Source organism: Triticum urartu, chromosome 3A, assembly GCF_056163025.1.
Source record: "Triticum urartu cultivar PI428250 chromosome 3A, HENAU_Tu73, whole genome shotgun sequence".
Classification (NCBI taxonomy): Eukaryota; Viridiplantae; Streptophyta; class Magnoliopsida; order Poales; family Poaceae; genus Triticum; species Triticum urartu.
Window position 1 is genome coordinate 648692138 of NC_141875.1, and position 14053 is coordinate 648706190.

A 14053-nucleotide genomic window follows, 5' to 3' on the forward strand; every position below is an offset into this window, starting at 1 on the left:
TCATAGATCCATCAACCATGTTTTTTAACAAAGGATGGTCCAAAAGGACCCAATACTGCATTTTAATCAAAGCAGTGTAGTAACTTATACAGAAGACCCTAATAACAAACTAACACCCAACCGACCCAACAACACCGCCACCGAGATGATAACAGATGACACCCAACAACCTAACACAGTTGCCACTCCGACATCCACACCAACCTAAGACCGCGACCCAACTTCGATGGCTCTGTCGCCTAAGCAACCAAAGGCAACACCCTCGCGTAGGAGATCTCCGGAGCCGCTGCTCTGACTTCCACACTGGCCCCGAGGCCACGAACTAGCCTAGTCGAAAACATTGCCGCCCAAGCGACCAAAATCAACACCATGTGGAGGAGACTTCCAGAGTCGTTGCTCCGACTTCCACGCCGGCCCCGAGGCCACACACTCGCCTAGCAGACGACAAAGCTAACCAAGCCACATGATCCACCACCAACTGACGAGACCAAACCTCCAAGGCGTAGCCTCCAAGAGGGAAGCAATGGGGACCATCGCCATCGTCCGCTTCGACCAAGGGCGAAGCTTGGGTTTTCACCCAAAGAATCTGAGACTGAGAAGATGCGGGAGGTGAAGGGGCTCCACGATGCCACCTCCAAGGAAAGAACGACGTCCTAGGAGACCGCCGATGCTGGCATCAACTATGGTTTTCACCTGGAGCTCATCAAACCCATTGCCAGCATAGTCAATCTAGCCAACCGCCACCTGTAGCAACCAAGAGCACTGGTCAACTCACCGCCGCGACGCCACCCACCACCACCAACACGTCCGGCAACACCACCACAACCCCACATGCCGCCATGGCAGCTCCGCTCCCACCTCCAAGTGCGGCGCCGTCGCACTGCCATCCTCTTATACTCAGATTTTGAGTAAATTCCCGTACCGATCGATACAATTTGTCGATCCCCATCGCGGATCTGGCCGCCGGGAGACAAGGCACACTCTCAACAATACATGAACCGCGCTGAGAAGTGTTGAGAAAAACACACAAAGAAGAAACGATGCGCGCATAGCCGTGAGCAGCAGCCACTGACAAGCCGGACCCACAGAAGTTCATGTTTCCGGATCACGGCCGTTGGAACTGTGGCGGGAGGAGCAGGTGGGCGCGAACCAACCAAACCCTATCCCCTCCAGGCCCCGCCACGGTCTCCCTCCAAAACCCCAACGGAATCCGATCCCCCATGGCACCCGCCCCGCCAGCCCTCCCATGGCGCCGCCGCTCGCCGCCCCGCGCTTCCACGCCGCCCTCCCCCGCGGCCTCCTCCTCCGCCCCCGGAAGCCCCTCCCCACCTGGCGCCGCGCCGCTCGCCCGGACGACCAGGTCCATCCCACGCGCCCGCGCCCGCGCCCGCATTTGGTGGTTTCTTGCTCGGTTTGGGTTTGATTTGGTGTCTGTTGCAGGATCTGTACGTCGACGACGACATCGGAGACGGCTTCTCGTTCAGCGGGGGTGAGTGAGGATCTGTGTGCATGCTTGCGGAATCGCAGGGTGCAAAAGTTTGGGTGGGTTCCTCTCTGCTCTGATGCTTGCTAACGTGGGGATTGGTGCAGGGAAGTATGCGGAAGCCGAAGGCCCGAGTAGGTCGGACGAGTGGTTCGCTCAGGGGAGAATGGTACGATGCGGTCACTCATTCACTCTGTTCCGATCTCTTGTTTTGCGCTGATGGATACTCACAATCTCTCTAGTTTTGAGCAAATGTTTGGATGTTTACACCTTTTCCCTGCTAATTCAGTGCCGTGTCATGAACTTTTGACTTATCAATCGTGTGACCACTGTAATTTGAGCTAGGGATGCTAACGAGTGTGCACTTGTGCTGATAGGTAGTTTCCTTTATTTTGTTTGAGCAAATGTTTGAATGTTTGCGCCTTTCGTCTGCTAACATCGTGTTGTGCCAATGTTGCCGTAAATTTTTGACTTATCAGTTGTCTGACCAAGCATGGCAATGAGTGTACACTTGTGCTGATAAGGGATTTTTTTTTTGTGGTGTGGTGCCAATTAGTTACATTGTATATGCTGGTTAGTTTTTGATGAATTACCCAAACTGTTGCAGGTAAAAGCTCATGCATTATATGGGAACAAAGAAAAGGCAAAGGATCCCTTTTTTGGGCTCACCATGGGTTCAGGATCACAATCTTCGGGTGATGTTTTTAAGTGAGTTGAATTGAACCATATGTTGTCTGCTAATATATAGGACAAGTATGTTAATATAGCAAAGAAGATCATAGTTTTTCTGTGTACTTCTTTATTGTGTTTCAGTTGGTTTTGTGTGGAAGCGGGGAGCTCTTCTAATCCTACTGTCCTTCTAATTCATGGGTTTCCATCTCAGGTCAGTTTTTAGATGGCTTCCAATTTCTTCGCATTACACTGACAATGGCTGTGCTGAGGCTTTTTTGGGTTACAGGCATACTCTTACCGAAATGTGCTACCTGTACTATCAGACAAGTATCGTTCCATTGCTTTTGACTGGCTTGGTGAGTTATGTACATTTTTTGGTGCTTGATAAATGTAGAATAATCGAATAAATTGGCAGAGAAAAGCTATGTCATTCATATGATGGCAAAACACATTCTGAAAAATTACTGGTCATTAGTCTCAAAGAGTATATGGAGCAACATAGAAAGTCATCACTGGTACAAGTTATCAACCTCTGATGTCAGAAATCAAGAACAGAAGGGACAGATTTGACTAGCTTACCAGTTACCAACTTACCACCCACAAAACTTTTTCCCCTTTTGTAAAAATCTCCTCAGCGCTCTACGGACTAGTAAATAACTGGTTGTGTTTCTGTTTGGTGTTCCCGCTCAGTCCCCAGAAGTTAGAACAATTAGATATTTATCTGTAACTCTAGAACAAAGAAGTTTGTATTTGCAGGTTTTGGATTCTCAGACAAGCCTCAACCTAAATATGGTTTTGACTATACTCTGGATGGTAATGTGATCTTCATATTATTCCTTTTGTTCCAAACAATCGTGTTGAACTGCATACTAATATGAACTACCATGTTCCAGAATATACTTCAGCCCTGGAATCATTAATAGATGCTGTTGCTCCTGATAAGCTCTCCATTGTTGTTCAGGTGCTTCTCATCATATGGATGTTGGTTAATGTATCATTGTGTGTGTGTTTTAATGCAAGAATGTAAAATCTTGCAGGGGTACTTCGCTCCAACTGTAGTCAAATATGCTAAAGAACATCAGGACAAGTTGAACCACCTTATACTAGTTAATCCACCGGTAAGTTTTTTTATCGTGTATTTTGCACAGGCATTTTGGTGAGATAAGCAAGTTTTCCCTCTAAAGCTTCATTATACATTAAGAGTTGCAGGCTGAATCTAATTTATGAGTTAAAGGCTTCATTATGTTTCAAGAGTTATAGGCTGATCACGGGATATCTCATATTATAGATAACCGACAAACATGCAAAGCTTCCATCCACCCTTGCATGTTTCAGCAACTTTTTGTTGGGCGAAGTATTTTCTCAGGTTAGCAGCTATTGTGCCAACTTTGCCTAGACTTATGTTATATAACCATTTTGGTTAAAAACAACTGTCTTAAATCTTTCAGGATCCTCTTAGAGCTAGTGATAAGGCCTTGACTAGTAGTGGGCCATACATGATGAAGGAGGAAGATGCTACTGTATATAGAAGGCCATACCTTGTCTCAGGTGCATCTGGTTTTGCACTGAATGCAATAACAAGAGCTATGGGAAAGGATCTTAAGGTAGTATGCTCATCTATTGCCTGGCTTTTGTTTCAAAAAGAGGGTAACCCCTGTCTATTGATGCAGACAGCTGATCTATCACCTTGCTATTGCTATGTTAATTTAAATGCTCTAAATTGGTTGTTTTAATACAGGCTTACATTGAGTCCATGAGGAGCATATTAGCGAGTGATTCATGGAATACGAAGACAACAATATGTTGGGGCTTGAGAGATCGTTGGCTCACTTATGATGGGGTTGAAGATTTTTGTGATGGCCTAAAACACAACGTTGTGCAGCTGCCAATGGTTTGTTTCTGTACACTTCTCCCAATTTTTTTAAAACATTATGTTCAAAGTACTTAAATGGAAATTAAATGAAATCAAAGTAAAGTTACTGCAGGTCTAGATTATTTTCATGGTTCCTTGTATTAGGAATAGGTGGCTGATACATCTTCTTTTTCTTGCGCAACTAATTTGGATGCCTGGATCTTGTTCTCTTCACTTCACGTGTTACTAATTTGGTTTCATGACTTATCATACAGGCAGGGCACCATGCTCAGGAGGATCGTGGTGAAGAGCTAGGGAATATACTAAAACGTATACTGAGGTAATGCTGTTGAAACTTTATTTACTTCCTTTCACAGTTGAATTTTTGACATTGTCCGCCACAAATGTCGTTTTTAACTGTTTACACCACTGCAAAACTGACTGGCTCAGAGAAGTCAGACTCAATATCAAGCATTCATGTAATACATTCTTTTGAGTAACAGAATAAGTAAGCCTTGTTGTTACAAGGTGTTAGAGTACGTAATGGGCCTAATGGCCTGGGCTGGTCTAACACAAGGTGTGTTAAAAGGATTCCATAGCACTCAGATAACTCCCACTGGAGTTTTATGTGATGAGGAATGTAGTTATGAGATATGTCATAACATTTCTTGTCAGCGTTTATGTTTGGGCAGCTTCAGGGGGAAAATCTGTTTTCCTGATGTATCCAAGGCTCTGCGTCTACCTAATTAGCTCTAAGACTATATAAAGTCCTACTAGCAATGGCAGGGAGACAAGCATCCCAAAAATCACCCTGCAAAATTGAGCAACAAACGGTGTAAGACTAAGAAATTGTTGTCTGCATAAGAATTTGCCCTCATCTAATTGTAGTTTATAGTTAGTTCCAAAGACTTACGCAGTACTAAGGACGTCTGCATGCAGCCCGTATTCTTTTGCAAATATGAACGACGTGATCGATTGAGGTAGTGCAGCCTGCAGAATGTTCAAACAAAGCTTAGTCAGGCTATAGGCACAGGAAAATGTCAACAGCATTATAATGCATTACCCCCGTTGTTTTTAATTACAGTCCAATATATTTCAAGAATTAAATATAGAAAGTATTATAAAGAGGTACCAATTTTTTATTTGAAATTTCTTAACAACAATATGTAGAACCTCGTGTACACTCATTTTAGTAAGGTTGAGCTGTAGAGAGGAACATCTTCTTGGTATATGAGATCGGACCTTCATAACCCTACCATCACCCAGATGATAACTTTCCCACTATCTGGCTGGAGGCCAATTCCCCCCTCTTTTTAGACCACAAATTCTTGGAGTCCAGGATTGAGTTCACACCTGTTCCAAGCACCGCCTCCAGAGTAACATTCTCCCTTTTACCTCCAGTTTGTTAAATTGTGGCAGTCCTTTACCTTGACAATAAGTAGTGATTGTTTCACCAAAGCAAAACTGGCACCGCTTTGCATCTTTTATGATGTTATATATAGGGTTTGAAGTGCCAACATGGGGTATTATGAAAGGATGACGAGGCATGGACATCAGTCAGGCATCAAAGAGGGCAGACTATTCTTTAACCATGATCCACATCAAAATATTTATTGGTTCATATGAGGCCAACTCATCCCCAGTGAAATGCGCATTAGCTGACATGATGAGGAGTAGGACTACCCTGGTGCATCGTCTAAGTGCTGACTCCACAATAGCAGCTACTGGTTTAAAAAAACCCTTAACATGATTATGTTGTCAAACTTTACATATTACTATATGGATGCTAGTGTTTAACCAACAGTTTAGTGTGGTTCATGCCTATGCGACTGTATGACAAGCATCTAATGAGTGGTTGTTAATGTCTTGCTGTTTTGGACATGGCCTTTTTTCATCAGAGGATGACTATAGTCATATGGGGCCAGGCTCTACAACATGCCAAAAACAGGTGGTGTGCCCTTGCTTGCACTTTCTCTAAGCCTTTCTTTTCCTTTTCCTTTAATTTAAGCACAGTTTCGATCCCCGACCGATTTCAACGATCTCCTCTCGTCCTCGCCAGGGGTCAAAATGTGGCACAACAATAGCAAATAAGGACATGCACTCTTCTTGGTATGAAAAAGAGAAGCTGCGCCGCCCCAACTCCATGGTCAAGACAGCGCTCTAGAGTGATTTTGAGTGTGTACGGACACAAACAAACGGCAATTACCGGTCTGTGTTCCATGTTATTGGATGCGTTTTTCAGTGTGCGTTGTGCATGATTTATAATGTTCTTAAACAATATCAACACAGATGACCAAGATGATAATTCTGCTAACTGCAATCACACAACTATACTGTTTGGAACGCGTACGTGTCCCATGCCACGTAACGATGTGATTAAACTATAATGAGTCTGTTATTGCTCCTGTGGTGCATGCTTAGCTTTTAAGCATTAGGCTCCATGTTTGTGGCTCTGCAGGCAGCGTTGGTCTCAAAAGCCCAAAGTGGCGAGGTTAGTGGTGCTGACAAACTAGGACTCGAATCTCAGATTGGGATCGCACATTTGTGTGTGTGGTCTTGAGGAAATTATACCTAATCTACATCGACTAAAGAAAACCTTCGGGCGGCTTTGTGTTCTTGTGGTAATGTTTTCTCCGCGGATGCGATCTAATGTCGGTGAAATCCAATCATGGTAGATGACTTTGTGAAAGCTTTTGTTTAAAATGCACAGTAAGGACCGAAGTGCTCGGCTTAAGCTGGTTTTCTTTTCTGGTCAAAAGTGAAGCCACGGGACTTTGCTATAAAGTGGTAAAAACTCTTCATTGGTTTTCTTGCATGCATGCCTAGGAAGGCAGATGCTGGGTGGGTTGACATCAGCATAGCATCAACTCGCGTAGCATTAACCAAGTGAAAATTCTCAGGTGTCAGGAAACAGAGACTAGATGTTCAGTAATACACAGCCCCTTTGAGCGTGTTGGCTTTGAAACGGTTTCGTAAACACAAATTTGATCTTTAATCTTATAAACATGTCGGTAAAAAGGGACCGACTAGACATGGATAGCCGACCGATCAAAATCTTGTGCTATCTCTGTCTATACATGAACTGCCAAAACGTCTTATATTTAGGAATGGAGGGTATATCTTTTTTGTACTTACACGAATCACCACGTGTTTAGGCCAGATAGTTTTTAGTGGTAACTGTAAAAAGGTTATTTCTCAGTTGCTTAATAAGGGGATTCAGAAGCAGAACTGAAGTATTCAGATTAGTGAAATTTTGTTGGACGCATGTAGAATAGCATAAGGAGATGAGGTGATGAGGTGATTAGGGAGCGGTACGTGCCTGTATGATGGCGACGCGGAGGACGTCGCCGCGGAGGCCGACGGCGATGGAGCCGATGGCCATGGCGACCGGGCCGAGACCGAACTTGAGGGCCAGGCCCAGGGCCGCATACCCCGGCCCGCACGCCAGGATCCTCTCTTGCTGCGCCATGAACAGTCCTGCATGCACACAAAAATTAGCTAGCTAGTACTACCCCGTACTACATGAGTTAACCGAACAACTCTAGAATAATCTTGTAAGTTTCTCTAGTAGAGTAATATTTTTTGTTGCCTTTCACTCCTGTTTTAGGTTGCTGTCGACCACAGACAGCATGCATGCAACGTGAAAGCAGAACCTGTGCCTTTTGGTGGATGGATTCCTCTGCAAATATTCTATTGCTTTTGCTATATATGATTCTTTGTACTATTTCATTTCTTTTAGGTAATTATTACTAATAACCAAATGGAATATGTATTACTACTAGATGATGGGGTATTAGATCCGGATTGGAACAAGTAGCGATGCAAAGCTATGGAAGTGATAGCTATGCGATACCTCTGCGATTAAGATTAACCACTATGCACCAGCAGTGCATGCACGTACGTAAATCTGGATAAAACATGCGCATGTTTGCATCATATTCATATATAAGTAATGGATTGGTGACTCACCCATGCTGAACATGGCCATCCCCGTGCCCGACTTGGACATGATGAGCACCGAGTTCTCCAGGACACTTGGCAGCTCCATGTGTAGCCTGCATATTAATTTCATGTTCAGCTAGCACAAACTTATTGAAACTTGTTAACATGGGGTGCAAAAGATGGGCAGTAAAATAGTTCGTCCCATTGCATATCTACCGTGCATGCATATGCATTTGGGGAGCAGAAAATAAATTCTAAACAAATTATATGGCTAGCTCTAGTCTAGGGCTTGTGGAGAGGAGATAGCATTAAAGCAGCATGCATATGCATACGCATGCAGTGCTGCATGGTGAGCGACACGTCGGAATGCACGTAGCACCATACCTGTTGGCAACACAGGCCCAGGTGATGCCCACGAAGCTGGCGTAGGTGTTGGGGTTGCGCGCCAGCTTGTGCGCCACCGTCTTCACCAGCCTCCACACCGACGGCTTGCCGCCCACCTCCTCGACGCCGCCGACCACCAGCACGGCCACGGCGCCGGTGGGCGCAGCCTCGACGTCGGCCTTGACCGGTGACTCGGGCATCGTGGCGTCGTGGACGACGTTCTTCCTGCCGACGTCGACGTACATGCCGATGGCGGCCTTCCGGACCTCGAGCACGAAGAGGAGGAGCGTGAGCCAGACGATGGCCTGGAACACGGAGAGCTGCACGACGAGCTGCTGCGCCCACTCGCCGTACATGGCGCGCGCCATGGGCACGCCGACGACGAGCGAGTTGGTGAGCGTGGAGAGGGAGAAGCCGGTGATGGACCACCCCGCGGCGCCCTTGCCGTTGCCGTTCCGGCCGAGGAGCCTGGCCCAGACGGCGATGACGGCGACGATGACGGCCTTGGAGATGACGTCGGCGGCGACGGCCCGGTAGTTGACCTGGAACGGGTCGGTGTGCAGCGTGAACTCGAAAGTGAAGAAGGGCAGCGCGAAGAAGGCGACGAGGCGGTTCACGGCGTCGCACTGCTCCCGCGTGAAGATGCGCCACCACCGCACCGAGCCGTAGCCCAGGAACAGCGCGAAGTAGAGCGGCGCCGTCGCCGCCACCACCTTGTACACGTCCCCCCACCCGATCATCCTCGACTAGTACGTGTGGCCCCCTTCTTCCTCCTCGGTCTCAGGCGGCGCCGGTGACCCGCTTCTTCTTCCTCTTGCTGTCGAAACTAACTCGTGACCTTGTGATCTCGTGCAAGCTAGAGATCGATCGATCGAGCGTGCAAGAGTGTGTGTGTGCCCGGTGGAGTGAGAGCTATAGTGTGTGAGAGGCTAGGTGAGCCGGGGTGGCGAGTTTTATAGGGGGCTGGGGGCGAGGTGGAAGAGACGAGTGTGTGGCCAGGTGTTGGACATGTCACGGAAGCTCTGGCAAGCTAGCTAGTGGCCGGTTGAAGGGACGGTTAGGTTTAGGGGAGGAGGGGGGATCTTGTTCGCGCGCTTTAATTTTGGCTTTCGAATCTGTGCGCGCATGCACGGACGCGCGCGCGCATGCAGCAGCGAGAGTGAACTACTTGAGGTGAGGCGGCTGACATGGACATGCAGTAGCTTCGTTTGCTTTGCTTCGACGAGAGGAGAGGCGGCTGACATGGACACACACATACGCGCGGTGCGCGTGCGTTCAGGTGCGTGCAACAGTACGTGGGATGTGGCCGAAAGCAGAGCGCCAAGTCCATGCGATCGAGGAGACTGAAATGGACGTACAGTACACCCCAATTCCCATGCTTTCGGCTCGATCGAGCCCGGTCGGCGTGCGTGCGTGCGTGCGTACGCTTATGGTCAGTGCTCAGCTGTTCACATCGTCAGCTGGTTGCACGTATAGTATTTTGAAGAAGTTGAAGTTTATAAACTTTGACCAGGTTTTTAGAAGGAGAAAAACCATGAGCTTTGACCATCTCAAAATGAAAGGAATTTGATAACGCCCGATGCCCGGACATCGGGTACGGGCACATGGCAAATCGAACGTGTTCGACGGCAAGTTTAGTGACGTGGGAATGTCAACTTTAGTTGGCAAGCATGGCAATTTCGCGTTTCGGTTTATTTTTTGGATGGAAAATTGCCGTGTGTGTTAACTAATTTGCCATCCTTGCATCATTAGAATCGCCATCGAAAACGTTCGATTTGCCATGTGCTCGTACATGACGCCAGGTACTTATCGTTTCTGAAATGAAAACACATTTCATCTCGAATCTTGTGGTATTAATTTAATATCGTAAAAACGTTGATAATATTTTTACAAACTTAATCAACTTTTATAAAGTTTTGAGTGTCTTACTTATGAAAAATATCCACGCACTATAATTTGGTAAGGAGGGAGTACTTAACTCTACCACTTGCCATTTGTTACATACTCGTACAAGTAAAATGGACATGTATTTTGCACACAAAAAAAGTAAAATGGATATATGCTCAACCGATCGATGCAATAAAAAGCTGGGAATAACAGGCACTTGCGCAACTAGCAAGCTAGATGACGATACATAACTACATGTAAAGCGTTGAAAGAGAATGAAGCTATGGTGAAATGCTAGCATGATGCTACTACCCATGCATGCTAGTGGTCTCAGCCTCTCAGGCCAGTACGTTGCTTCAAAAGTGCACCGCTAGCCACCTAGCATCTCCTGCCTGGGGGCCTACGTACCTGAGGGGGACGAGAGAGAGAGAGAGAGAGAGAGAGAGAGAGAGAGAGAGAGAGAGAGAGAGAGAGAGAGAGAGAGAGAGAGAGAGAGAGAGACGTATCGTGTACGTGGTAAGTGGATCGATCAATCAAGCATATATGTCTGCATGAGGGAATACGGTGCGCAGTATAGTGATTTGTTCGAAATTCTAGCCCGGCCCCATCCCATGCATGTTGTCCAAATTATTGTTATTATCACTTAACAATGCTTAGCTAGTAGTAGCTCCGTATGCAAATATATCTCTGGTCGACCTTGAAACAGCGAGATGTATCATGTATGCACAAAGAACAAAGATACGCGGCGAATTTTTTAGTTTGTTCGGAAGGATAATGTGGAGAGAATTGGTGCATGTCGTGCACAAATAAGTTGGAATGGAGAGTGACTGGGATATATACCTTGCATTAATGCCTTGCGTATCGATTTTGATTTTGGTTTTGAAGGGGTAATCCTCGTAGACATTGATTTGTTGTCGGCAAATGCATGCGACAAAAGAAAACTAAAGTCCGGTCTCGTCCCTTGAAGAAGCGAGGTACGCAGTTTGTAGAGCCTCTTTGATTCAAACGATTTTATGTGAATTTTGAGGTATTGGAATTCTTAGGATTTTTTTGAAGTTATGCCTCGGCGCTTGAAGCCGTATGCAATATTCATGATCTTCATCATTATCTACTGGACTCTTTATTCAAAGGATTTTTATAGCAATTTTGGAGGATTGAAATCATTAGGATTTTTTCTTACGATGGTCGTCTGATTCATAGGATCAAATCCTACGGAGAAAAAACAAATTTAAGGATCCTTTTCTTAAAAATAAAAAATTTATGATGTAATCAAACAAGCCAAAGTCCTCTAGGATTTAAATGGACATGACATTGCAATCTTATGTTTTTGGAATCCTACAAATCAAAGAGGCCCTTAACACATTGTGGGGCTTCTCACCAATTTGGGTTTTTACCGTTGTTCTGTCTCCCTCCCAAAAAATTGGAGCCGTCCATTTCTTTACTCCACAGGATAAAAACCGAGTGGGGCAGCAGTAGAAACCCTAGTTAAAGTAACTATGTAGGTAATTTGGTTGGCTGTCTTGGACATGGGGCGACGAACCGCAGTTACAGAGTGTCACGGCAGCAATTTTAGGTGTGAGGTGTGTTTGTCAACGTGCGGAAGCCAAAGTGGTGGCTCTGTGTCATTTTAGTTTTGGTGGCGTGCTATATTGGTTGGGTGGGTGGCGGTGAACCGTGCATGGCCTAGGGTGCTCCTAATACGTGGTTGTCGGCTCTTTGGTGACGTTATTTGCGTGCCACGGGAGAATGTCCTTGTAGCATGTCATTGAGGGTGCGGTGGTGCTGCTTTAGGTGAAAGTGTTGCCTGGCTTATGTTGGTGACAACGATCCCGGCACTCCTATGCACCGCTTCCCAGTGGCGGAGCCAGGAAAACTGAATGGGCGGGGCCAAGAGCTGCTAAGCTAGCTTGTGGAGGGCCAGACCAAAGGAATACAAAGCTAATACACTGTTGTAGCAGAAATACTCAATGTTCTATTGAAAATATTTGCATGTTGACCCGGCCCGGGCCCTGGCTGGCACCCCTGTCTCCGCCACTGCCGCTTCCTTTGTGGGGCCATCGTCACCCCCCCCCCCCCCCACCCTCACTAACATTTGGGTCTCATACTTCAAGCAAAAACATAGATTGAATCGGATGGTGGCAACGTTCTTGACTTTGTTCTCTCCTTGGAGAGTGGAGAGCAATAAGGCATGTTTGAAGATATTCATATATGCAACACCTCGAAATTATACTTGGAGCAGGAGATTCAGTTAAGCGAGATTCTGAAGCTATAATCTCGCCTCTTCCTTTTTCTTGAATGAATTCCCGCCTCTCCCTGTTGAGGGAATTTTTCTTCTAGCTCGACTTCTTTCTCTTTTCATATATTTATTTTCTATAATGTGTTTGGTTTCTTTAATAGTGGACCAGATTCCTACTACAGGCCAAACAACCAAGAAGTGATGTTCATTACCTAGCCTTTAAGCCTTTTAGCTAACCCTAAACCCTAAACCATTTCAAAGGAGCAGCGCTCCCCTCTCCTCCCGTGTCGCTCTCGCGAGCGACCGGGGGGAACCCTAGCCGCCGCGACCCGACCTCCCTCTCCTCCCTCGCCGCCGCCCAGATATGCCGTCGGACGAAGCCCGGCCGGTGGGGGCGATGGCGGGGCCTCTTCTTCCTCCCCCCTCGTGCTCCAGGTTGGCGTGAGATGACCGTCGAGTGGGGGCGCCTGGCTTTGGCAGGGCCGGCGGCACGGCTGCGTGCTTGGAGTTCGGCGGTGGGGTTGCCTGGTGGGGACACGACGTCGAGCAGCGGGCTCGTTTGTGGCGCGACAGCCGTGGGGGTTCCCGATCTGGGCGGTAGCGTGCTGGCACAGATCCGGCCCGATCCTCCTAGATCCGGCTCCTGGATGGTGGCGGGCGGCGTGGGGCGGTGGCCGAGGTCGGTCTTGACCTCAGAGTGGGGTGGTCTGCAGCGGCGCTGCTGCTACCTGATGGTTGTCTGATTTGCGCGCGACAACGGCGGGTCTCTCCGGCGGCGGTTCATCTGCGTCGGACTCGAGTGAGCTCCCTCCCTCTTCTTTAGACTCAGCGACGGGTTCATCAGGCCGAGGTGGTGCCATGGTGTGGTGATGCACGTGAGGCCTGCTGGTGGTGGCAGGGGACTTCGGGAAGGGGTAGGGTGCCCCCTCCGTTGCTTCTGGCGGCTACTACGGGTGGCCGACAGAGTTCCCCTGGCCCTGATCTGGTCGCCGAGGTCATCGACCATGCCAAGGTGTCGGCTTTGGGGTGGAAGGCGAGCTTCCGCTTTGTTCCGGTCGGCCGCATCTGTTTGGTGTGTCCTGCTTGAGGGTGGGGCTCGGATTGAAGGAAATATGCCCTAGAGGCAATAATAAAGTTGTTATTTATATTTTCATTATATCGTGATAAATGTTTATTATTCATGCTAGAATTGTATTAACTGGAAACTTAGTACATGTGTGGATACATAGACAAACAGAGGTCCCTAGTATGCCTCTACTTGACTAGCTCGTTAATCAAAGATGGTTAAGTTTCCTAGCCATAGACATGTGTTGTCATTTGATGAACGGGATCACATCATTAGGGAATGATGTGATGGACAAGACCCATCCGTTAGCTTAGCATAATGATCGTTTAGTTTTTCTGCTATTGCTTTCTTCATGACTTATACATGTTACTCAGACTATGAGATTATGCAACTCCCGAATACCCGAGGAACACCTTGTGTGCTATCAAACATCATAACGTAACTGGGTGATTATAAAGATGCTCCACAGGTGTCTCCGATGGTGTTTGTTGAGTTGGCATAGATCAAGATTAGGATTTGTCACTCCGTGTA

At 47.1% G+C, this 14053-nt stretch overlaps 2 protein-coding genes across 4 annotated transcripts; one reads left to right on the forward strand and one right to left on the reverse strand.

Annotated features, from left to right (window-relative positions):
• The first annotated feature begins 1188 nt into the window (after positions 1–1188).
• LOC125545741 (alpha/beta-Hydrolases superfamily protein) lies at positions 1189–6350 on the forward strand. 3 transcript variants are annotated; one of them, XM_048709772.2, is made up of 15 exons: positions 1190–1360; positions 1441–1489; positions 1591–1652; positions 2091–2191; positions 2297–2366; positions 2442–2511; positions 2912–2968; positions 3049–3116; positions 3193–3273; positions 3444–3521; positions 3604–3759; positions 3894–4046; positions 4283–4347; positions 5906–5955; positions 6067–6350. In XM_048709772.2, the coding sequence occupies exons 1-14, from the start codon at positions 1247–1249 to the stop codon at positions 5910–5912; spliced, it is 1131 nt and encodes a 376-aa protein (XP_048565729.2). In that variant the 5' UTR covers positions 1190–1246; the 3' UTR covers positions 5913–5955; positions 6067–6350. The 3 variants fall into 3 exon arrangements, with proteins under 3 accessions (XP_048565730.2, XP_087369910.1, XP_048565729.2); XM_048709773.2 differs by lacking the exons at positions 5906–5955; positions 6067–6350 and adding an exon at positions 5510–5870 and having other exon boundaries at positions 1189–1360; XM_087513784.1 differs by lacking the exons at positions 5906–5955; positions 6067–6350 and having other exon boundaries at positions 1189–1360; positions 4283–4351.
• Positions 4454–9263, reverse strand: LOC125545740 (putative auxin efflux carrier component 5a). Its single transcript, XM_048709771.2, has 5 exons — positions 8334–9263; positions 7977–8062; positions 7327–7484; positions 4921–4997; positions 4454–4818 (listed from the first exon to the last, which is right to left on the reverse strand). Exons 1-5 carry the CDS (start codon positions 9071–9073, stop codon positions 4746–4748), a joined length of 1134 nt encoding a protein of 377 aa, XP_048565728.1. The 5' UTR covers positions 9074–9263; the 3' UTR covers positions 4454–4745.
• Positions 9264–14053: the final 4790 nt, after the last annotated feature.

What these genes read in the sequence shown, in the direction of transcription:
- LOC125545741 (XM_048709773.2), top strand. Translation starts at nt 1,247, where the DNA reads ATGGCGCCGCCGCTCGCCGCCCCGCGCTTCCACGCCGCCCTCCCCCGC. An exon ending in TTATACTAGTTAATCCACCG is followed by an intron (nt 3,274 to 3,443) that starts GTAAGTTTTTTT and finishes CTCATATTATAG; the next exon opens with ATAACCGACAAACATGCAAA. An exon ending in TGGGCGAAGTATTTTCTCAG is followed by an intron (nt 3,522 to 3,603) that starts GTTAGCAGCTAT and finishes TAAATCTTTCAG; the next exon opens with GATCCTCTTAGAGCTAGTGA.
- LOC125545740 (XM_048709771.2), bottom strand. Translation starts at nt 9,073, where the DNA reads ATGATCGGGTGGGGGGACGTGTACAAGGTGGTGGCGGCGACGGCGCCG. An exon ending in GATGGCCATGTTCAGCATGG is followed by an intron (nt 7,485 to 7,976) that starts GTGAGTCACCAA and finishes GTGTGCATGCAG; the next exon opens with GACTGTTCATGGCGCAGCAA. An exon ending in TCCGCGTCGCCATCATACAG is followed by an intron (nt 4,998 to 7,326) that starts GCACGTACCGCT and finishes AACATTCTGCAG; the next exon opens with GCTGCACTACCTCAATCGAT.